At 35.2% G+C, this 26,809-nt stretch overlaps 1 protein-coding gene across 3 annotated transcripts in view; it reads right to left on the bottom strand.

The window, feature by feature from the left end:
* Positions 1 to 26,809, bottom strand: part of LOC118263192 (bestrophin-4) — a 48,190-nt gene that overhangs the window by 13,340 nt on the left and 8,041 nt on the right. For 2 of the 3 annotated variants that reach the window (XM_035575039.2, XM_035575037.2), the window contains exons 2-3: positions 19,721 to 19,831; positions 4,715 to 4,895 (exon numbers count right to left, since the gene is read on the bottom strand). In XM_035575039.2, coding sequence (XP_035430932.1) covers positions 4,715 to 4,843 — 129 coding nt within the window. In that variant the 5' untranslated portion in view covers positions 4,844 to 4,895; positions 19,721 to 19,831. The remainder of the gene's footprint in view (positions 1 to 4,714; positions 4,896 to 19,720; positions 19,832 to 26,809) is intronic. The other variant, XM_035575038.2, reaches the window with a different exon arrangement.

Genomic DNA, 26,809 nt, shown 5'->3' on the forward strand with positions numbered 1-26,809 from the left:
TAGATTTCAGTACCGACAGACGTGTTGCGTGGCCGGATTCGATGGAAAGGTTGGCATATGTACTAAAAAATAAATAAGTTTACTATTACACGAAGGTTAGGTTAGGTTAGTTGTAATGTTTCGCAGTTTTCCCCCGATAGATAAGAAATAACAGGATGGTTTGTAGTCGGAGTTTGGCAATCCTCCCGTCTCACCATACTTTTTAACAGGACGTTTCTTAGGTCTTTGCCCCATCAATAATTTCCAATCATACAAAAACAAAATCTATTTTGATTAAACGTAAGTTTCACTCAAAATCTTTACTAAAATACCTATAGTGTGAATAATAAACTACGTTCTAACCTAACCGCTGAACGTGGCGACAGATTTCTACGTCGTCAAGATATGAATAGTGGAATACTTAAGTTTTTGTATAGATTTTCTTCTATTGTGGTTGCATTTACAAACTAAACATCATAATCTCAACACTTAGTTAGCCTAACACTACTGAATACTAATAGAATCAGGCGTCACTTTTCGGAAATTCATACGACACTAACAATACATATGATTTTTAGTTTTAATTCCGCTTACAATTATAAGCTTTTTTAAGTCAAAAGGGAAAATCATCCAATGTTTTCTCCGAGGCGAGAGGGAGTGTCAAACTCTTACTGACTAAAAACCACCCCGTTCCTACTCCTGCTTTTCGAGCCGGAGCCCCGGTAAACCCGTTAGGTAGTCCGCAGCTCCGGAATAGTCAAAGTTATAAGCTGCATTGTTAGTCTAAAACTACTGCATATGTAGTTCAAAATACGAGTAACTCATACCCAATCAAAAAGTTCTTTTTTATTTTTTCTCTCTTTTTGACCTACTTCTAGAAAATGGTTCAGTAACGAGAATGATGCGCTCAAAATTCCACGTAGACGTATCTCACAACTGCGCAACAAAAAGGTAGTTGCAGCCTCGCGATTGAATTGTCTTTTTCATTACCTTTTTGTTAGTCACGGATGTTTGGTACCTGAGATTCATTGTTCCTTTTCGCGCCATGAAAATGCCTCACCGTCCGTTTGTATGAACTGCACTTCACAATGTCACAACCGCTGTTGCATTGTTTCTACAAACTTCTATTAATTAAAATAAATATGTATATTAATTACACTGCTGAAACTTACTCATTATTCTCGAATATTAATTGAATAAAGTAACATTGTTGTAAAAATTCAAATGTTGTTAATATACCTAGTTAGATCACCACAGATAAGGCCCAGTAGGGCTGATGCCTGATCTGGACCTGCGTACTACCTAGCGGGTTTACCGGGGCTTCGGCTCGAAGGGCAAAAGTAGGAACGGGGTGGTTTTTAGTCAGTAAAAGTCTGAGCCTGTCCCTCTCGCCCCGCCCAAGGCGGTAGAAGGCATTGGATGATTTTACCCCCTTAAAAAAATGGGCCATTGGCTATACATATAAATTGATTTCTTCATGACTTGGCTTAACATCTTATAAAATGATTACCAAATGTCTTAGGGTAGTCACGCTCCCTAGTCCGCGCATAAATGAAAACAACAAAACGTACTCTAAGACCAAACTATGCCACGGAAAATCCTAACAAGTTAGTTCTCAAATAACTGCAGGTCGTTCGGCCTTATTAAAATGTATTATTATGAGAAACAATAGAAACAGATTGTAATCAAATAATGAACCCAGGGCCAGAGTAGACATGCCGTGTCGTGGCGAAGCTAATTTTACACTTTTCATTATAACAACATCCTTTTTCTTGAATACTTCTGAGGCCTACCGTGCGACCGGACCGGAGGCCACGTGTAACGTGTATGCATAACTGACCTATCTTACTTTCACCTTTAACCAGAAAACTTAAGTCTTAACTTATTATTTTTTATTTCATTATGTCTATTAAATTGTCATAATGACATCACTATAATATAAAGGCTGTTTGTTCTAGAACTAGCTGGATCGAATGTGGGTGTACTATATTTTTAGACTATTTGCCCTAAAGGTATCGTGGGCTACCATTAGTCCATTAAGCCGTCATATATCAAGAGTGTCATATTTCAAAAATATGTTGTTTATCTCAACTCAAGTAACAAAGGCGTAGGGTGAAGTTTAGTCTTCTAGCCATCGAAACAAAGAATTTCTAAATAGAGAATCCTAATAATAGTGAATCAATACCATGGGCGGGTTGCTAGCTTTGTTAGCTTTTCAAGTACCAGAATAACGGGGCAAAAAGAGGAGAAAGCTATCTTTAACTAGAACCTACGATTTCATTGTTAAACCAATAATTTTGAATTGTTCTGAATACAGAGTACTTCGACATTTTTTCATAATTAACTGAAATTGATTCAAGACTATTAATGACAAGAACCAATCTAAGAAGTTGACTGCCAATTCAGAAATGAAGTGGCACCATAAGAAGAAGAAGATTAGAGACTAAAATATTGTGTACTTTACCTACTATTAAAATAAAGTTGATGAAATAGTATAGATAGGGAGGGAATGATACCAACTTTTCAATAGATCACAAAAACATTTAACATTGAATTTTATTAGTTACAGGTAGCCACAAGAAACATGTTTGACTGTAAAGCAGATATCGATGCCTGTTAATTATATATAACACTAAGTGGGTCGCAGGCCCATATTTACCTATGTATAAAATGGCCTGCGGCCCAGTAATACACAATATGACGTACAAACATTGTCAACTTAATCATTATACGCATAGACGTAATAGAATTTTATAAATATTCATGAAATAGGTGAAACTTTGAAGAGAAGAAGGAAACCATTATTTTTTTTATAACTATTTTTGTAGTTCGTAATTATAGTCTAGACCAGATTGTCTCGAAATATGTATGTAGCTACATGTAAGCATTGATTACTGAGGTTTATAACATGTTGAACTATATTATTACGCTGCAGACGTCTAGGTAAGTACCTACGTACGTATGAAGTAAGTATGTAATACTAAGACCGACTAAACAATACGACATCTCACCGTTATGTTATAGAAAATATAGATTTACATGAAAAACATCGTTTCTGGTTATTTCAATAACAGTAAAAATATGCCGTAAAGTAAATAGCGCGTTGTTTAAAATGTAGTCGCTTGATGAATATCTTTTTGTCCTAAACACAATACGCATTAGCTATAGGCTTCATACCACGGCAAACTAATCACAATAAAAGTTATATGTTGTCACCACATTGCCATTTATATTTGTCAGAGACGATTGAAAATATCTGTTACGTGTGTACAAAGCCTAACAACAGTGCATAGTAGCATTGTGGTCAAGGTTACAACATTAGCGAATAAATATATAGACACGAACCTTCGTAGCTAAGTAACCAATTAAAATGCTTCATCGATAAAAAAGAACAATCGCAAATTAATAAGTACCATCGACGACAACATAATGTTTGTCAAACGTGCACGTCGTGAAGGCAGAGGATTCTGATACTTAAGTTCTAAGATTGATTAATAGTTTGCAATTGTTGATGTTTTCATTAACTCGAACAAAGTATACCGTACTCGACTAGGGAAACATCTAAATACCTACAAACTAATTGTGAAGTTGTCAACTTTATAGTTTTCTTTAAGGAAAATGTCAAACAGCCTTTTTGATAAGCACTTAGCGAGCTCAGCATGATTTATGATTACATACAAAGCGACTACTCGTGCGTCAACACAAACAGTACCGACAAAACGAACTCATTCATTGCAACAATAACAACGTTACAACATCACAATATAAAAACATTAATTAACTCCATCGTTAACTAGCATACATTACCTTGTAGTAGCTTCCCGATTGTTTTCAATTTGCTGGGAAAATCTGCTTATTGTTGCCACCTAAAATAATAACTGGAAGACTTCAAACAGTTCTCATTGTGGAATTCGCAAGGCATTACAATATTTTGGACACGCAATGCATAATACATATCAAGTACAAATGAACGTCGCATATTGTTTATACTTATTGTGAGTGAAAGATTGTATACTTTTAAAGTTAGCGACGAAATGAAACTGTTATCATGCTAGTAGGTAATAGTCCGCGGTTACGGAGCTCGCGAGAAACTGTAATCAATGTTTCAACATCGCAAATTGTATGAGGAAACGAAACGTCTGACTCAGAGTGCTAGAGTTCGTGGTACTCTGTACAGCTGCACAAATTCTACCACAAACATCGCGTTGGAAATAATGAAATATTTCTCCAGTTTTGTGTATGATTTTCAGACGTTTGGATATATATTCATGTGAATATATCGACGGAAAATTGCTAGCTACCTATGTATTATAATTGGTGCTTAAAATTATATGCTGACTTTGGTTGATCCTACATAGTTTTATAGTTGACTCTCATGTAATAAATAATACAACATATAATTCCTCAATAGTCAATATATAGCGAACGATTCTTTCGAACTACTGCATAGCTTTGCATAATAAATTATATCTAATAAAACTGCAGCTGGTCGTGTTGTCATTCAGTTGAACAATATTTGTTACAGAATGAGAAACCTAACATTCACGCATGTTATCAAATTCTAGTTACGTAAAACCTATATGCAGAAATTCGCTTTTATTGCAACTCTCAATCGCAAAATGTAGGTAGGAAATGTTCATTTCGCTGAGGCAGAAAAGAATACCTAGTAATTATGTTGAAAGGTCAAGAATTATAGAAAAGAGAAGATAGTAAATAAATCAATACTTGTCTTTACTTTACTAACCGCTCCAGGTATTCCCGCGGATATGAAGAGGGCGAGCGTGTCGGGCCACGGCAGCAACTTGTACTGTTCCCACCACCTCTTCACCACCAGACTCACGTAGAACCCCAGCACAAATGACATGGGGATCGACTCGCTCTGTGCACCGAAGTACTGACGCACTTTCTCGAATATCCTGTTGGAAAAAACAATAAGTATTTGAAGATTTTTATGAAATGTATCCCTAATGCGGATCACTGATCAGCGATCAGCATCTTGACCTCCCCAACTTCACTACAGATCAGACCAGTTTTACTGGTGAGACAGGTATTGAGATCAAACTAATCCGATTGGTTGATGAGTCCACTAGTTTAGAATTTTGACGTAATTCATACAATGATATGGTAGGATGACGCAATGAAATAAAAATTACTACCAATATAAAAAAAAAATCTTGATTAAAGTAATTATCCTAGCAATGATCGTCGAATTTTAACGGCGCAGCGCAGTGACCCCGTCAAAAGCCTTCAAGAATTTTATGATAGTATGCGGATTTAATAAGAATGATTGAAGGTTGACAAACAATAATAAATAATAGACGGAAATACACACTTCTTAAAAGATTTACAGACAAGTTTCTGTAAGCGGATACGCTTACAGAAACTTGTATTACACGGTGAGATAGCTTAGCCTGTGTAAAGGTGGGTACAGAGTAAGACGTAACTGACGTTGCTGTTGGCACGTGAGGCAAGCTCCTGATCAAGATACTAGAACAAATTGTATGGAATGACCATACAGGTGCTCAACGAAGCTTGTACTAAATAATTACAGTCACGTGTGTGTTGCTTAAGTAGATATATGGAAATATAGATTTGATTTTTCAGTTTATGTAGATGATACATCTAGAGGTAGATACAACGCATGTATTTAGCATTGCTAACTTAATACAATAATCATGGAGTTATCTAATGCGTGATTAGTTAATTCTAAGTAAGATGTTCTACCCGTGGTTTGCCACAACGTATATTTAAATGCGAAACAAAGTAATTTCTATTGTGTTACATAGTGGCAGTCAATGGGTTAATTGTATTTCATAACAATATGAATTTCGTCGAAGCACTTATTATAGAAGTAGTGGGTGTTAAGGAAAATGTTTCACCTTGCATCAATAAATGGTATCACGACACGTTGCTCAGATCTTGAACAATGTAAGCCTGATTGTGCGTCATAATTATAATCCATATTAAGTAGCCCATCTACCAATGTAAATTGGGATTCGGAATTGACAGCAGTGGAGGGACCTAAGCGCTCATTCTGAGGTGTAAATATTTATTGATGTTGATTTAATGTTACGGAGATACTGTAGAGATCAACGTTAAACGTAATTCAAATAAAACCACGTTACCAATAAACTATTATTAAATTGATAACATTTTTATACTGTTTACTTATTGCTCTCTTTTTTACTTCGTTAAGGTTTGAAATGCGAAACAATATTCGCGGGACCCCGCTAGTATCTAATAAATTAAAACTTACATTTTGTGGAAATATAATTAATACATCAGATATAGGTATTGAGTAATGGTTATAGTAATTTATAAAAAAAAATATGTTATAATCTTATTTCCTTATCCATCACGACCCGGATTGCAGTGGTGACTAACAGAAAAACACTATTTACTCTATAATTAACATCTTATACGGTAGGTTAGCTTAATATTACCTGACTATGTAATATTAACACACGTCAAGTACACAAACAAATAAATGGCCGAGACACGTCCTCGGATTACCACTAGGATTGAATTTATCGATTAAGAGGACCAAACACAATTACACGATCACTGTACTTGTTAACGCCATATGTACTTAAGCCCCACTTTAAGTAAGTAAATATTACCTATTCCTTTTACATTTGCTAGGATTAACTTTGTGTTATTTTGTAATTGAAATAAGCAGAACCGATAAGAATTATATTAGAGAAAAAGACCAGCGATTAAAGTAAGAAGAGGGTGTCGTGGGTGATTTTGGAATTAATGACATGTTACCTAATCACATTCAAATTATAATAAGTAAAATTATAGTAAATTTTGGTAATTTTAGGTAATTAAACTAGTGGTCGACTAGTGGTCGAAATTCGACCATATACGATTTAATTTACAATACCACTTGAACATACGTTCAAGGATCATTTTTATTTAACGAATTGCTATTAGTTTTGTAAAATTCAAATTAATATATTCCGGCGCATCATGAACAGAAAAACTCTATTCATATGAGACGTGAGAATATGATCGCAATGTCTGTCGATTTTGACGTTTTGTCAAATACGATCAGATACTATGCATGGTAGTGTGTGTAATATTTTATTTATTGATTTAATGTACTTTATTAGCATTATCTTTGAAAAATATTAGCGTTCTGCACTTCTCCTACACATAAACTATAAGTGTACCAAATTTTATGCTCCTACGTCCGCGTAATTTTCGTAAAAAGGGGTCCAAAGTTTTTGCATTACGTATTAATGTATAGATAAGAAATCAGCAATAACTAAATTGCAATGATATATAGTCTGTTATAGACTTAAATCACGATGAATTCTATTTTTAAGCATAGGTATATTAAAATCATTAGCCGTATTTTTCTAATATGTTTAGTCAAGTTTAACTAAAAGTTTTCTCAGGATTAACATAACTTAGTAAAAGTAGCAGTAACCAAATATAGAAATAATTTTAAATAATTAACCACAGATCCGCACCGTGTTACTATTTTAATATTAATAGCAGTAGTTTTGATCACAGTATGTATCTGCTAATCGAATTTCTAAGCTATAAACCCCACGAGATATCCACACGATACATTAACATTGTTGGTAGAACATCCTTGAGAACCAGTTTGACTGCTATGACATTAATATTTCATTATAAAACGTGTACGAAAGTTAGCATTGAGAAATAATATGACGAGTTGATCTGAAGAAAATTAGTTATTATAGTTACTACTAATAACAGAACAACGGTACTCTGCGATCATATATAAATTAATGATTCTAGACTGGGCCGATTTAGACGGTTCGACGACGCGACAAGGAAATTATCGCGCAGCCGCCATTGCCGCGTACTTTTTTCTTTATAACAACGTGATAGCTGTGATCAAAGCTGCGCGGTGGCTGCGCGATCTATTTCCCTATCATATGTATAATCCCCTATAGATCCCCTTTGTGGCCATCTGATATCGGAAGGATGGTAGCAGCCGGTTAATTACGGTCAAAACAAATATCCGATTTATTGAGTTTCTATCAAAAAACAAGATGGATCGATAGTCATCCCGGCCGTAAGGAAATTACATTTAATATAAACCAAGAAGCAGCATTCTCTGATAAAACCAGAAAGCGTGGATATGCTGGTAAACGCTCTCATTAGAAGATTATATCATTAGTAGTCACGGAATATTTATACATAGGTTTAATATATATTATTAGATCAAATATAACACCTAATCGAAAATGATATATAACATAGTCAAGACTTCAATAATTTTATACATATTTTAGTCTCTACGGTAAACCAAAATTGCGATATTCAATCACAATTTAGGCTTGTTTTGCCAAGTGGTGTGAAAATTTTCAGTTATGGACAATGAATCCAAAACAAGTTTCACACTACTTCTACCTAACGTTCGTAGCCGGATATATAAACAAAATACTGAACAACCGATTTCCAACCTATCAGTGATAATAGGTATAACAGTTATTATATTCCATCAAAAATTTTTTAGTTTTAAAGTCAGCTATAAATTTAATTGGTCTTTTCTTTGAATTAGTCTTAAACCGGAAAGTCGATCTACATTGGAGTAGAATCATAAAATGAGGTTAAAGGAAGTAAAAGCAATTCTTTCATACAGGTTTAGCATATAGCGACAGACCTATGTCGGATATAAATGATAGCTCTTATATGAACCCTGTACATATAGATAATCCGATGGCCTACGAGTATCAATTAGTACTGAAAGCGGCTGATGGATGATAGTGGAATTGCTGTTACGCAGTTTATGTTAGAGTAACTAGATACACTATCACTTCATAACTTTATACATAGGTACCTAATAACAAGTTTTATTAGTTCAGGAAACATTTTGTAATATTCTACAATTATGGGTTCACGATCACGAATGAAGCACACAAGTTAGCAATATTTATTGTAGTGTGTGTGACACCTCGCCCTAATAAGTAGCGTAAGATTATCGTGTAAGAATCACATTATCCTATTTCTGTATAGTCCTTATTAGACAAATGGGATTATCAGATCTAAAAGGCCTAAGTAGTAAAAGAACAGAATGAAGAACGGAATGTAAGCACAGTAAAAACAGTTGTTTAACATAATATTCTTCATGTTTATGTAGATACTACTAGGTACGTGACGTACCTAGGGTACGTCTCATCTTTTGCATTACTAAGTATCGTGCAGATCCTTGCAACACATTTATAGGTACATTACATTTAATAAACCTCGTTACTGACCTTAGAAAAACTTTAATTTTAATGCAGAACTCGTGACTCAAGAGTAAAATGTTATCCAATGGTTAATCTCCTGAATATTACCACAACAGCACGGACTACATTGTATATGGACTGTACTTAAATACTATCTAGGTTCCTAGGTAGGTACCTAGATGCGGATTACGTAGCGGGTTTACCTGGGCTTCGGCGCGTAAGGCAGCGACCTGGCGTAGAAACGGGGTGGTTTTTAGTCAGTTAGTCTGACACTCGCCTCGCCCAAGGCGAGAGAAGTCATCGAATGATGTTCCCCCTTAAAAAACAGGTGTACCTAATGATAAAAAACTAAATAATCACTTAATAAATGTATAATGTAAACGAATCTAATTAGGTACAACTGCGTAGGTAGGTTAGTTTAATAAGAAACGTGTATTCTAACGCTATGACAATTCTGATAAAGTACCTACTGCTAGCATCGTTTCCACAATTTCTAAGCGGAACCTGGATTTAAAGTTCTGCATTATATCTATCAATAGATACTTACAAGATATCACGTATAATCGAATATTTTAATGAACTTGTAACAAAAGCATATGAATCATGATAATCAATATCAAAAACTAAATGAAACCACTGGACAACACTGATTAACTTATACATAGAATAATGTTATAAGAGTGGACCTCTCTGTAAACATTAAATTGTTTAAGTTCATTCAGAAACTAGTAATTTTAGATGACCTTGAATTAAGATGCACTACGGAAATTATTATTAAGCACTAGCAAACCTGGCGAACTCCGTTTCGCCACCATGACATTTTTTCTGAATTTTCTTTCCTATAAACCTCACGGAGTCCGAGACCTTTCCAACGAATGCTAAACCGTGGAAATTGGTTCGTGCGTTTTGGAGTTATAGCGTCAGGAAGGAAAACCCGACTTATTTTTATATAATAGATAATTGTAATGTGTTAAATGACCATAACAATTCTGACTTCTGTTCAAAGTAACTACGTAAGCATTTGATTAATTATTATATGTGACCCCAGGCGATTTGTGACTACTACCAAAAATATTTAAATTGAAATCTTGTGATAACTTACCTATAGAGACTTTATGTTTTAAAATGTGCACTTAATATTTCACAAACAGAAAAATAGCTATACTAACTCAAATGGGGGACTAGTTTTGCTTTTACGCAAATATTGAGGTTTATTTTAGATGAGGTAGTTGAGAGAGTAGGTATATTTTCACTGTCACTTATTTATATTACGTTGAAATGCGACCAATTCATTCTCATCTTTACTCAGTACTGTACACTTAGAGTTTCTTCTTATGAGTTTGTTCAACGAAAGAACGAGGCGCATTCGGCGCTCTGATTGGCCGTCTAGAATAAACTAACCAATCAGACCACCGAATGCGCTCGTTTCGATTACTTTAAACGTAAAGCAAACTCATACTAAAGGTACTGAACTGTGCATTGTATGTAAACTTCTAAGAACATATAAATACTTGATTATTTAAAGTTTGGAACATTGTTTGTTAGGTTTCAACATTTCAATTGGAAACTTTGCTCATTATTTCATTTAGACTGGTCTTGGCCATTTACCTCTACATTTTTATGTAAACAAGTTTTTTATGGGAAACCATAGGAAAGCATTGCTTTTGTTTTATTTTTACAAAACATTTTATTTTTCGATCAAGCCGAGTACATTTCCACTTTTCTTTTTATTATTTCATTTACGTTCTTGTCACTATGCGAACAACTCACTGTTAAAATTATTCCGTTCTTAAATCACGTGTCGAGACTACAGTACTTTAAGTGTCTTTCTTGAACAATTAGGTAAGTAGGAACGGCTATTTCTGGATACGGCTAGCAAGTCAAATCAATAGTCTAACGTTTGGTTGGAGTGGTTGTGGGCTGCAGCGATATACGAAGCTTGGCTTAATTCTACAATAGTCTTTTAATGGTCATAAGTAGTAAGTAGAGTTCTCCGACATCATTAATTGATTTTATCTGGAGTTTAAAAGAGACTATGACCTCTGAGTTAATCCGGCATTTCTTCTCAGAGTATTCCGATAGGAAATGCGGGCCTCATCTGTATATTTGAAAGATTGACGTGTAAAAGAGTTACATTGTAACCTATTTGCAAAAATAAATATCATTTATCATTTGTCGCGAAATAATACTTTATTGAATGTCTTTAAATAGTTTTATTTAGCTTCACCTTATTGTTTGTTTGGGTCAAAACTAATTGATAATTAACCCAATTCCTGATGTTCGGTCGGTCTTATATTTGGTACTCACTCTTAGTCTTGATGACAATAAATTATATAAGCCATAAAAATATGTTTATGTATTACTTGTAACTATTATGAATACACTTCATATTCCATCAAGATGCTCATGTTAAATTCATTTAATCGTATCGTTTTTCCTCAATGATTACTTTTTACATAGTCGTAAATATCAATGATTTAATATTGGAATGAAAAACTTGTTTCAATAACGCGTGTAGTCTACAATATAATACACACCTATTATACTATGAATTATAAAAAAAAATACCTGTTTTCCCGTTCTAATTGCCATGCGTGGTATTTGAACTAAAGTTTTGAAGGAACCTGTGCCATTCTTTAGAGTTCATGTTGTCCTTGGAAGATTTTATCAAAAACTGTGAATCTATTAACAAGCAAAATATGAAATATAGTTCTAGTTTTGTGATGATCTTATGCAAATACCATTAGAACGCGTCTAAATGTCGTGAGTCTTGATGTCTTGATCTTGTTTCACTCATATACCTAGATAAGGTGCTTTTCCACCAGGGATGTCCCATGTAGCCATGCTACAAATATCTTATAGCTAAGCTGTGAAACTATGTGATCGCTTCCACTGATACTAAACCACGTTGGTATGTGTGCGATTAATATGTGCTATGAAGATACGCCGCCGCAAAGTAGTCGTGTGAGAAAGATACGCAGCTCGAGTATGCGATGTGTCGATAGTATGGAAGCCATCCATAGCACGCCCCATAGCACCCATCTTTCCGTATAAAACATAACTTAGCTGGGTGCTTTTCCACCAGTGCTAAGCTTTGTATACCAATGAAAATGAGTAGTTGAAGCCAAACGCATCCACAGCAATGTAGCATAGCAAATCTCTGGTGGAAAAGCACCCTAAAGGTTGCATTTTCCTTACAGAGCGAGATGGAAAACAAGAGTAACCGAATTCTTCAAGATGTTTCTACTTCAATAGTACCTATGTAGTTGGCTCTACCCATTATCACGTCAGCTCACTTTATGTAGATGTACCTATAGTCATAAATTAGTTACACTATAAATCATGTTCATGGCGTCATCTCGACTGAATACATCATTATTGCATATGAAAACGCTAACATGTTATTATAACTAATTATCTCATTCCACTTTGTACTTACAATAAAATCAGAGAGTAATAATATTTAAATTAAAGTGCAATTGTCAACAATGTTTCCGTCAATATTGTAAGCCATTTGTGATTGGGTCCTCTTCTGTTGTTGTGACTTGTAATTGTCTTATAGTCTCCGGGAACAGATGTTGTTTACTTCATTATTTATTTCTTCTTGCAATAGAATAGCAGGTCTTTCTCTTGTTTGAAATGACATCTGATTTTTACTCTAACAATGTAGGTACACTAGATATTGTTAAGAGGCAATATAACAATGCCCTTTTTGCCTTAATTCCCCTTGAAGCAGAACATAATTGGCTTTCTAGCTTACAATACATATAATATTGTTATCTACCATATGGCTCATTATGCATAATAGACTGGAGACAAGACAACCTCGTTAGTTCAGAGTATGCAAGCGGAACTTCGAAGGATAAGGATTGTCGTGGCCCATGCGAAACTATTTTTTTTTCGAACCTTTTTGTCTAAGAAACCAGGATACTTAAACATTTAAGTCAATTGCTTGAGCCACTGAAATAGGCCGGTTGTGAAACTAGCTCATATGATCATTTATAACGTTTTAAAGATTGTGTCGAACAAATCTGACATATTGATCGAGTAATTTATCCATAGAACTGTAGTAAACAGATTAAAAAACACCACGCTGCCTTCCACGACTAAAATCATCAACGTTGGTCATAAAGCCGCAAGCTTGAAATGGAACTGGGCTGGTCACGTCTGCCGCATGTCGATTCGACATCTATGACAAGGATTCACTGCAAATAGGGAGGAGTGGAAGGAGGGTAGGGAAGCCTATACCCTGCAGTGGGACGATGATGGCCGAAATCTAATCTAAATCTAAGTATAGTAGAAACTATCAAAAATAAAATAAGGCTGTATTTATTTAAAACTGAATATATCTTCTTCAATTTTGGTTCAATTGCAGTACCGTAGTTTAATTCAAGAAGTTAAGAATCATGTTTACCGTCTGTGGAAACGAGTTTTGTGAATGAACAAACTACATAATAAATATGTATAATAGTAGTATGACCATCGGTCAGTAACCATCATTGTCGAATACATGTATAAAGGACAATGGGCGAAGTTCATCGGGTTCTTGTACCTGCACAGAGTATACAATTATACATGCGTGCACATATTATACATGTGTGCACAGTATACATATCTACGTATACACGATTCAGGTATGCACCTATGACGTGGGGCAAGTACAACACATCGACGCCGATGACTAATATTGGTAAAATATTTATTTAATGAAACCTAATTAGTATTTTTGAGACTTACGTCAGTTCGTATAACCGACATATAAGCTAATATTAACGCCATGCAAAATTATTTATGTAAATGACGGATTAAAACTTTAGAAAAATAAAACCTAAAACGAGAAAATATTAATAAATGGCAAGGAATTTTCCTACTTGTTAAATATCAACATTATTTTCCTTTACAAAAAGGTCGACTTCAGATATTTGACTACAAAATATTTAAATTATTTCACTTAGACAAAACTATTCAATACCAATGAATAATAAAATTAATAATGACACTCTTACAAACAATTTTTAGAATATGCAAAATTTTCATGTTCTCGTCTTTATTTTTTAATAAAAAGTAAGGATGTCGTTTGCTACAAACGTCATGAGGTTATTAACTTAATATTTCATACGAAAATATTTAGGCATTATATGATGCATATTTGTTATTTTCTTGACCTATCCGATTTGATCATGCTTGACCGGTAGTTATTACACAGCTCAACTGTTATCGAATATTTAGGCATTAAACAAAGTTCTGATAAGGAATCCGTAGGTAGTACCGTTGCTTATTTCATTGGATCTTACATGGTGACGAATATTTACCAGTACCTACCTGGGTTATCCGAAATCCGAAATAATATGATTCATTCGTTATGGAATGGCAGTAAATAAATAAATAAACATATCGCCTTCTTTGAACAAAAGGAGGCAAACCAGCAGTCATATCACCTGATGGAAAGCGCCGCCCTTGGACACTCGCTACACCAGAAGAGTAAATATTGTCTTCGTGTTGCCCGCATTTGAGGGGATGCGACTCGGCTATCGGTAACCTCACTCACTGCGTAAAACACTATGGTTTCTCGCTTGTTTCATGTAAGGTCTTGGTGTCACTTCCCAAGCATTGTCACACTCTACCACGATTATCGTGGTGCCCGAAAAATGGGTTGTCCACCTAAAATGGTAATAGGTTTGATCCCTAACAGATTTATACTGTGCACTAATGAGAAGTGCAAGTGTAATACACCGGGATCAATTCCAATCTCGCCACGCAGATATCATGTACTGTGGACTATCGAAAACCGTTTTTTTTAATAATACAAAGCTGGATTCGACAATCCCGGAGACCCATCGCTTAACGGTCACATTAAATCTCGTCAGAAACACACGGTGTGGCCTGAGTACGCTGCCCATCGGTCTCCTGTTACTAACGCACTGATAAAAACTCATTAGAAGCGGAGACATTTAAAGACTGTCTTACAGATAATATCTGGAGCTACTTGTTAACTCTGTAGGTACTGCTTGTATAAACATTTCTGTTAGCTTGATACAGACGCGGGCACATCATCAACATTTCTGAATAATTACTAATAATATAACAAATAAATACAATTTAAGATGTAGGTTAACTATATATAAAACGCGCTTGCAGACAATCAATGTTTTTTTTTATTATTTCATGTACATAAATCACACAAAGCATATCGATAATGCACAAAATAATGTAAGTCAGTCAGAGTTAGTGAAAACGATGAAATTGAGAAATTACATAGAATATAGAAATTATGATGAGACATGGCTCTATTGATTTACAACGTTTACTGTTAATAAAACATTGTTTAAATATACCTAGACTATGATATCTATTCATGACCATTTTGAGATTAAAATCTTCCGAATTCAGGATAACAACATAAAAAAAAATTTAAACCGGGATCACTTTGGGCGCCAGGTTGTTAGAATCTGACTGCGTTCTCGTAGTTAGCAACATTCGCAAAACAACAAACTCTTGTTTCAGTCGTCATAATGGTCACGCTACAAATAGGTGTTCTAATAAAAATTGGAAACAGTTCCGTTTGTTACATTTGTGCAAATTGAGCAATTTGTATCTATATACAGTCCGAAACTGAAGTACTTGTGTACCTACATAATAATGTATGTACCTACGATGCGTTGACGAAATGCTTTTATTTGTCTGCAAATATGTCACTGTTGGATAAAGGTCTTTTCTTGTATACAATTAGTCACCACGTTTGTTCGAAGCGGATTGAAAATGTATGTCCTAACTTAGCGGTTTTTAATTATACACGAAGAAAGTTGTGTTTGTTATCATTCAAACCGTGCTGGCTTATGCTTGAGCTTAAAATCGCACTGTCAAATGTTTTCAGCCGTATATACCTAGTAGTAACCACTCACAGCTCGTGGCGCTGAGCTCCTAGCGCGTAATTCGCAGCGAGTAGCTCTTAGTGCGTAGTGCTTATCTCGTGCGTGTAGTACATAGCCCTTAGTGTGGCGTACGTAGCTCGTAGCGTATAGTACGTAACTCATAGCCCGTAGCCCGCAGTACGTAGTTTGTAGCCCGTAGTACATACCTCATAGCGCGTAGTATGTAGCGCGTAGCGCGTAATACGAATGTCGTAGCGCATAATACATAGCTCGTAGAACGTAGTGCGTTTTTCCGGTATTTATCTGCCTGACGTACGAAAACCGTGCTTTCAACTGGCACGTCACCCGCACAGAAACCGAAAACACAAATACGCGCTACAAGCACACAGCTGCATCAATACATCGCAACCAACAACAACAAAACAACGCAAGGATTGGGGTTTATAGCTTTACTGCGGGCTATCTAGCGGGTTACCGGGGCTCCGGCTCGAAAAGCAGGAGTAGGATCGCGGTGGTTTTTAGTCGGTAAGAGTCTGACACCCCCTCTCACCTCGCCGAAGGCGGAAAGGCCATTGGATTCTTTTAGGATGTTAATATTGTTTGTGAACCAATACAGCTTAGGTACATAACATTACACAGCATTTTAGGATTTTTTATGATCAACAGTGTATGAATCAGACATTGAAATGTGGAATTAGAGATAAAATCGTAAAATATTAGATTATATATAAAATCAAAGTATGCTAGTAGAGCTATGCGATTGAAACAAGTTTAATTGTAATCATTGACTTTCGGTTATCCGGTAATTCGGGTACAGTCCAAACCCAAGTTAAGCCGGTTTAAAAACAAGACGAAGTGCTTTGAAAAAAGGTAGTTTTGTGCTCTTGCGCTCTACTTGATTCGTCTTAGCTTGTATTTAGTAAGTAAACATTATAGAAATTGCTAACATTTTTAACTGATTTATGACTTAAATCAGAAGATTCTCAATTCCGGTGCAATGCATTAATTTTCATTCAAAACCCAGATAATTTATTGTTTTTCTTTTTTCCTTTTTAGACATTTTGATGTCGAGTATGTCATAGGTACAATCTTGTTTTTCCTGACTCCTTTTCCTGGGTTTGTCCACAAAGCTAGCTAGCTAACTTTGATCACTGGTTAGTCACGTTGGAATATTTACTCTTTTTATTTTTTCAAATACTTCAAATAGTTTTCCCTTTACGAACATCTTTTCCTAGTTTTTTTCTGAAAACTAGCTAGTGGTAACTAATTTCTGTTGCCTTTGATCACTGATTAGTCACGCTGCCACATTTTCTAGCGGCCGACAGAATTTTTAATCGAGATATTATCTGAATGGTTTTCCGATATGATCGATGAATTTCTTCTCGGTGCTTTTATTACGAAGCCTCGCAAAAGGCTTTTTAATTACATGATGCGGCACGGCGTGCGGCACGACTAGTGAAAGAGCATTGGAAAAAAAAAACTTTGAAACCTTTGCAAGATGGAATATTAATTCTCTGAAGCGGTAGACTGCACTTAATACTGTACATAGCCCTCCGTTAGTTATGTTTTCTTACTACATAATTTTAATGTAAGCGCAGGGACCTTTTAGTTCGTTTTAATAATTATTTAGTTATTAGTTTCAATTCATTTATAATATCAGATGTTGAGAATCGCACGCAGCACAGTATAAACACCACACAAATTGGGTGAATCGATACTACCGTAAATAGAAACGTATATCAAGTAATTCAATAGCGGTAGTTTAACAACGGACGAAAATTGTTCATAACGACACGCTTGTTTCCCATAGGAAGACAATGGAACGCAAAATGCCCCTGATTTGGATGTTTATTCGTCATGACGGCATTGCATGCATTGGTTTTGAATAGCTACCATTAGAACAAGTAAGTATCTCATAGTTGGTGAGTTTGTAACAGTAGCTAGGTTGTTTTCGACCTCTTATTAAGGAAAATTAACTTATTCTCACATGTTATTTTTTACGTTTTGTACATAAGCTGTTAGATATCCTCTTGATGACTTTACTAATGATATCATCTTGTTTTATGTACATTAGTATGAATGCAATTCCTAAAACTTAGTACATGGGTAATTTTTATTATGTGTCTCTATCGAACATGATACGGGGAATTACTCGTACAGCGTGCGCAGTGACACCGCGCTGTGCGCTGCGCCTGCGTCACAGCCTTGTCCGCCAAATTGTGATTTCTTCCGAATTTACGTTGCGTAAATTTGTTAGTCACTAAATGTTCGCAGCCAATCACTGCACGCCGAGGTGTTATTCTTGTGGCCGATTTCCGCACTTTTATCACGACTTTAAGTAGTTAGCTTACGACAGACATTGGTAGCTTTGAACTGCCTTTTAAAAATAACTCTCAGGCCTACGTCATTAGGTTTCGAAAGGCAAAAATAGTTAACTTCCTACTGCTTTATATCATTCAATTCGGTACGGTACCTAATATACTCACTGATACTTATGTTATAGGTAGACTTGACGAAAATTCGACTTGACAAACAGGAGATATTATATCAGATAATAGAAATTAACCGTGAAATTAACATCATTCCTCTGGATCAAATGGCAATTTAGTTGCAACAAACTGAGCGAATGAAACCTCACAATGACAAAACACCCGCATAACCTTAAGTAGGTTCGCTGCTTGTTCAATGTGAAAAATCTGGCATTTCAAACGCAAATTGTTCAGATAGCACCTATTACATCTGGCGTAAGGCTATTTATGCCACTTGTGTACTGATAAAGTCATTGCAATACCAGTATTATTGTTAGTTGGTGACTAGGTATACATATAAACTATGTATTATTACTTTCCTCAATCATTAAATTGTGCCTGTTCTCATTAAATGATTATTGTCTTCGTTTGCAGTTAAAGAAAGAAAATCATTGGTATAGTTGTTATTTATAGTTTACCTCGAGCTTGTAATTGTAGGACATAGAAATTGCAAACTGACTCGAAACACTAACATTTCAAACTGAAAAAACATAATAGGAATCAATATAAAAACAAGACTGTAGAGTTGTTTCGCGCAGATGGCTTGGGTAAACAAAAAATATTCACAGAGAGCTCGAACTCGACGTTTTCATGAGGTGAAGCTAACAATTACCTCTACGTTTTTGTTCTTTACGTTTTAAATAATTTAACTTTAGTATTATTGGTTGTATCCATTGTATCGATGGCCGCACTACCATATTATAGTACTTTAAAATTTTCCCGCTTTTTCTTCAAACTTCTACAATATACAAATCTTTAAATAATGCAGTTATAGCCTTGCTTATTCATGTATCTAATTGTATCTACATACTATGTACTTATAAAACAAGGCTTTATTGTTTGCAGTGAACACAAATATTATGAGCCAATTACATACTGTTATACCTACGTATATAAGTACCTGTATGTTTACTCTTTTGGTGAATTTTTTATGGGTCGATTGCCTTATGACAGCTGTTTTAATTGCCCATGAGCGCGACCATACACCTGTATACTTGTATAAACATAAGCATATACATAATACAATAAGTTGTAATATTAATTATGTTAATACGATGTATGGATTTGTAATGTGACCGGCTGAATGTGAACGAGTATACAATAAGCAGTTATATAGGATAGGACTCACCTCTGTTGCTGCTCTGTTAGCGCAAACCGATACAATAAATTGATGGTGTAGTAGAGTGTGAGATATGCTAGTAACTCCCGCCAGACGAGCTTGTACACGCTGCCTCTCCATCTGCAAGCGAAAGTAAAGTATATCGGTCTTTAAGTCGTTGTAAAATTATTACAAAATAAGGATAAGGAAGAAAGTCAGGTTTGTGTAACGGCGCTCTTGTCCGACACGAAGTGCCCGGCCGACCTTGCCGACGATTACCCATACGTGCCACACGCGTGTTGTTTCATTTTTGTACAGATATGTTATTGTTATTTGACATAAATAATTTACCATACGTGGCTGAAATCATCATCGTAACATGAACATTGAGCAGCGGCCGAGATGAATATTTCTGTTATATTATTTATCAACTACTGCGACGAGTCGATGATATTAATGTATTTATTACAACTTAAACAAATTGAACTAGTATTTTACGTAGTATACGAGTATATTTGTTATTTAAATCTTATGAGTACCTATAATCTGGTATTTTATTACGAAAAATAAAGCCGGATTGTTCGGCCGTGACGTGATACGAACGATGCGAGCTTCGAAAAACTTGTTTAGCGTCAGGGTGTCAGACAAAAAAATGAGTATAATTGCATGTCTAATCGTTTAACCGTGAGTCCAATGGTTCTAGGAACGTGACAAGTGGTAACAGTATTGAAGATACTTGTTTGACTTCTGATTTCAAGATCTTTTTTGTTTTTAATTAATTAAATGGCACCATCATTGTGGCCCCACGCCCATTTCCTAGCTTAAAGACAATAAATATTTGGTAAACTGATAAAAACTAATTACTAATAGTCATCTGAATATACACAACTAAATACGAGATTAAAGTTTAGATACAATAACAAAATAAAGTAATCATATAGCAATATTCTAAATAATACACAAAGTTTACGTTCAGTAAAAGTTATTAAGCCAAGTTACATCATTTTATTTGAACACAAAGAGAAAATGGTTGCAAACAGTCACAGTATGAAAGCGAAGTGCAAAATGTTCTTGTCCTCGCACACCGCTTATTAATTTCCTAAGACAATGGATTGATACGAAACAAACATTTACAATTGATCGTAGGATGAGTTCAATTGAATTATTGGCCAATTGTCAGAGCATCGGCCTACATTCCGCCGATCGACTCAATCTTCCTCCGATCTCGTGATGGCTTACCATTTTACTTGCAATTGCTGCAAACATGACACAACACTAATCAAATACCTTACCTACATATCGACTTATGTACACCTTACATACATAATACATACCACAATAAGAGTTACAACATTATTTATTATTAGATACGTTTCGAAGTTTGCGTGATCTCGTGTTATGATTGTTGCCATAACTCGTATGTTTTTCCACGAATAAACTCAATTGAATACTTAACTCAGTTTTCTACAGTTATGTTATTTGTATTATATAATTGTAACAAGCAAATCTTCGTAATCCTGGAACGAATACATTATATAAAATAGTGTAGAATTTTGAACTTCTTTATAGCGCTTTATCAGACCCTGCTTAATGGTCATATGGCATGGTAAGAGAGAAGGTAACACAGTTGCGATTTTAACCATTAAAATCCTTAAAATCCGTTTGTTCCCGTATGTATATAATGGTATACTACACAAATAAATATATCGTTAGTTCAGTTCATTCACAACCGGTCCTTATAATATCCGATTATACAGACACGTGCGTACGAGGTGCCATTGCCAAAATATATAAGATTAGTAAATATTTCTTGTTTGGGAAAAAACGTGAATTTTATTTGTGGATCAAATAATACTAATAGTTTTTTCGTTGAAATGTCTACTTTCGAGAAATGCAGCAATGATAGTCTTAGTAAATTTAAGTAGTGGTTTAGCTACATTGCCATAATGTGGTGAGGTCACATTGGATGGTTATAAGCAAATAGTATCATATTTCGATACTGAAATGTATACTCTAACCTAGACTCTCGTGATTTATTAAACTACGTACTAATCGAATGATAAAAACACGAATTGCGAAAGAAAAAAGATTTGAGCCGTCTAAGGCAAAATATGTTTCTAAGAATCTCAAAAGTGTTTGGACAAATTAAGTCACACTTAAGCAAAGACGTTTAGTAATGATTCTTCTGAAGAGAAAAATTAAGAAATAAAAATACATAAATGCATTTATTGCTACACAAATTATAGTAAACATTAACTCTTCTTATCCCCCTTTCATATTCCCGGAAACTTAAACAGGAGTGCCCCTATATTAAACGCAACTCCTTTATATTGCCAGAGCTCCTTTATATTACCAAAGCTGCTTTATATTGCCAGTTACGTACATAAGTATGTTGTTAGTTTTGGAAGTCCTGTGTTAATAGGGGCTTATAATTTCAAGCTTTATATATTTACTACAAAGAATTTTGGTAAACACCTAATACTATAAACGAACCAACCCATACTTCTCCTGCTTGGTTGTTCTTGCAGCAACTCAACCAGAGTAAATAGGTATTAGCAGTATATGCAAATTAAAAACAATAATAGAATCATGCTATATAAAAATCCTGTACCTAAAATCTTAATATTTATGCAATTAAATTGTTAATAGTAAGCTCATATATTTTGGTCTAATACGTACTATTACTACTACAGGTACTTTTATTACGTACTAAGGAAAAGGCTACGCTCAGTTCTTTTTTTTGCAGAATTTAATCGGAAACGACGAGATCCGCAAGTAAATGAAAGTCGTTGACATAGCCCTGTAGATTAGCAAGCTGAAGTGGCAGTGGGCGGCACTTAGCTCGGAGAACCGACGCGACGGCCGATACGGCATCACAGACGACCTAATTAATTCGCAGGGAATCGCTGGATGCGGGCAGCTTCGTATTGGCTTATCTTAGAATCCTTGCGAGACGCCTAGACTAAACAGTTTATATCTAGTAGCTGGTATTATGATGATGATTATGATGGTTTATCAGCTACCGTGCTCCATTTCATCAGTTAATCAGTATTCATGCTTAAATGTAAAACTATCAACATACTCTAGAAATGTTCCCTGAAATATTAATTCCAACGTAATTTTACTCAATACAGATTACAATAGTTAGTTGCCAAAAGGTGACCTGCAATCCTCCGAGTGCCATTGTCTTGCGACCTCAAATTTATATCGAGTCCGTCCGCCACCAAGTTCACTAGGTCCTGCCCACTACTGCTAATTAAAAGTGTCCTTGCCTCCGACGTGGGGGCTAATACATATAAAAATAGAATCAGATTCCTTATTTGGGCGCAGCAGCTATCTACATTGCACGCGCATACAAAATAGGAAAGTGAATTAACTCATGACACCTGTTTTGTCGGAAGTGATGTAGACTATCGAATTAGTATATTACGTACGTATTACCAATCTTTATGTCCTCAAAGGTCTGCTACAAGATCGTGCGGTGAATACATACGTACTTAAGTTTGAATATTTTCTTACTTAGAATATGTAAAGTGTCCGGTTCACAACGACTACGACACTCGATAACGGTGTTGCTTGGGAAATTAGACTACATGTTACGCGGTCGTATATGATTTTCCCTGAGTTTTGTTCCCTACAGGGCTAGGCAGAGATGCAGGTTATGAATGGCAATGGCAATAGACTTGCCCTATATTACTCGACAGTACTTGGGTATACCCGAAAACTGCGACTAGCTACCGAGAGTTGGACTACAGCATCCTCAAAGTATTTATTTTATTTAATTCGGTTTAGTAATAAAGTAATTTCAGCAGTTCCATCTTAAGAGGATCACCCTTATTCAGCAGCAGTGGCCGTATCTACCTCATACATACATATCCCTTAATATTAAAGTGTAGTAGCTTTAATTTAAAAGTTTGTTATTAAATTTTATAACTGACAGAAAACGCATAGCCGATATTACTGATCATACAGCGGATGTTTGACAAGTAAACGAGGATTGCAAACTTGCAAGCACTAAAAATTACGTACACGGGCTTACTGAAATTCTTATGAGAAAGGAGGAAAATGCTGTTCTCACAATCGTAGGAATTTATGGGTAAAAAATTAAAGATATTTATCAACTTTTGTCGTGTTTATAAACGCCGAAATTCATCACTTTTATTAGTTTATTCATTTATTGACACTTCATCACGGAAAACCGACTTAACCGAAAAGTGGACTTAATAATCGCGACCTCTGTAATTCCTGAATCCTCTACATACAAGGGGTTAGCCATATCTCTCCATTCTCCGCGCTCTTTTTTGGAAGAAGATGAAAATTATCAAATGTCTACAACTGACTTCTCCCGCCTTGGGTGAAGTGAGAGGGTGTGTCAGACTCTTACTGACTATAACCCATCGTTCTTTGTGCCGGAGCTCAAAGCAGGAGTATCCAATATTCCTTCATGGAGGTGTCTCAAGATGTTGTTTATGGCACATATAATTCACTTAAATCAACTACTTAAATTAAGGCACAGCTGTGTTTCAAAAAGAATTACCAACTCGCTAAATCGATCGCCATCTAACTTAAATCGATTAACATAATACCCACCGATACTTACAAAAATGCAGAATTAATAATATAACTAACAAAAAGCATATCCTTATGTTAAACACACATATTATAATACAACAAACACTAATATGTACAACAAGACTTCAATGCTGTCGGTAACAAAGCTGACAGAAGCTACAATAGACCGATGACCTAACACTGAACCAATATTGGCTACATTGAGTAGATTTATTTGAACAAAAGAGTGAAGTCATATTTCTGAGAAACATACAGCAAGCCAGCATCAGCATATTATTAAGAAATAAATTAAATATACACAAGAATACAACTTTTTCCTAATAGGACACTGTGCACGTATTATAAAACATAGGTATTTTATATACACAACATATAATTATTCAATATCAGAAAGGATTCTAGTGGATACACTAAATAAACACCACAGCAGCGTTGACCTATTTTAATGGAAGTCAACGTCCCCTATGTATTACGAGTAAATGGCAACGTAACTCCGAATACTGCAACACCATGGAAAACCACTCAAAACATTTATAAAACCTCTGATTCCTTACCCAAGAACTTGTAATTAGAACTGAATAGTTTTTTTTTCTTGTAAATAAGGCGATGCCTGCGCTTCCCTACTCTGAGCTGCCAGCCCGAGTAATAATGAAATATCGACAACGCATGTGCAATATCGATTTTATATAGGACTTGCGCAGTTCACGAACGGAGATCATTCACTTCTGCACTGGCGCCGGAGCTTTTTAAAGCCAATTAGAGGCTTTTACCCCAGTATTCCAGCAGTGAATACAGTTAGGTTTTTGAAAAATGGTTTTACCATTGCTTTTTCCCATTATTTCATGATTTAATCAACATTCAAAAATATATTGTTGATATAAATTCAAGCTGAATGGTCTGCAAAAATTTGACTGACGTGGCTGGCGGGTGTAGTTGTGGAATGGGTGCCACACCCAACTCCCCTATCCTCCGGGCATCACGCATGTCTATTGTTTATCTTGAATGAATACAAAAAAAAAATAGTCAGTGCTACCTACATACAAATAACGATTCCAGAATTTATAAACGAGTTTTTATAAATTACTATAAAGTATTTCGATTACTCTCTTTAGGTCGTTCTCTTTTGCAAAGAGACTTTAAATCTTCTTCAAAAATCTTCCAAACATAATTTTTAGTTCTGGCATTAACGTTGATTTCCAATTACAACCAATTATTTAACTTACAATAAATTTATCGTATTTAGTTCAAATTTTAGGTACCGTAACATATACAAAGAAATAGAAAACATCTCTAATCCCTTAGTGCAATATGAAGAAATATTAGAGCGTTCCACAATGCAATACGTCCATATTTTCTGTTCAGATTGTAAAACGCTGAAACGCCCACTAACCGGCTATTTAAAAATCAAACTCTCAAGCGTTTCTTCGGCTTCACATAAATGGGGCTCTTCGGAAATATAAATAATTGGATGCATAAAGCCTTCGTCGTACGACTTCTACTCTTTCAGAAGTGGATCCAGTCAATTAGTTCTGTGCAAAAAGACCCAGTCGTCCTACTGTCTTTTGGGCGTCCACTCGTTACCATATCTAACCCTAATAATGACAATAGGCCATTGCCTATTAACTCATTAGTTAAGGCGCTGTGCATAGTCAAAATAGGATTGATTCAGCAGTTTTTTTGCCCAATGTTTACATGTTAGAGCAACAAAAAAAATATATGTTAATCTTGATCATTTTTATGAATGGACCACCTTCTCCAAAACACGATTTCTATTAATTTTCTCGATAGAAAAAAATCATAAACTAACCATTTAAATTGAAATTCTAGCCATTGTAACTATATTATTTATGAACATATCTTAATAAAATTAATAACAGTGACGTAATTTAAAATAATAAAGGGATCTGCCTTATTTATTTGTCGATTGAAATGAGATATTTGTAAGAATTAATATAATTCATGATAAATAACTCAGAACGAATCGAACAAAACGTCGTCCGATCATGACATCTATTCGTTTCTCTTTCATTCCTACGCGGACCGGCAGTGACCGCTGAGGCGCGCTGCTTGGTGGACCTATGTCAGTTTGTGTCAATCGCCGCTCAGAAAATAATCATTCACTAACATATATTTTTGCTGTTTGTAATATTTTATTTTGTAATTAGCTTTTTCTAAGTTGGGTTGTCAGTATATTTTTTTGTACGAAATCGATTTGAATTATAAGTTGTGTAAATACAATTAATTTTTTCATATACTATTACCGCGTAGCATGGTGCAGATGACACATTCAGTAACGTTCCGTACCATTCTTGAAAGGAGAAGGGGACTTTTGGGCCCAGCAGTTAACTAGTTGAAATGTATATTAAAAAAACCGTAATTTTTTTCTAAGGGAAATCACAAAATATGGTACCTTGTTTCTATCTGGGAAGCGAGAAAACTTAAATTAAGTTATCAAACATTTATGATTATTTAATCATTTATGTATAACGTACTCTGTGATTTAAACTTCTTACAACACTCCTGTCTGATATCAGTCATATACCGATT

The sequence above is a fragment of the Spodoptera frugiperda genome, chromosome 25 (genome assembly GCF_023101765.2).
Source record: "Spodoptera frugiperda isolate SF20-4 chromosome 25, AGI-APGP_CSIRO_Sfru_2.0, whole genome shotgun sequence".
Classification (NCBI taxonomy): Eukaryota; Metazoa; Arthropoda; class Insecta; order Lepidoptera; family Noctuidae; genus Spodoptera; species Spodoptera frugiperda.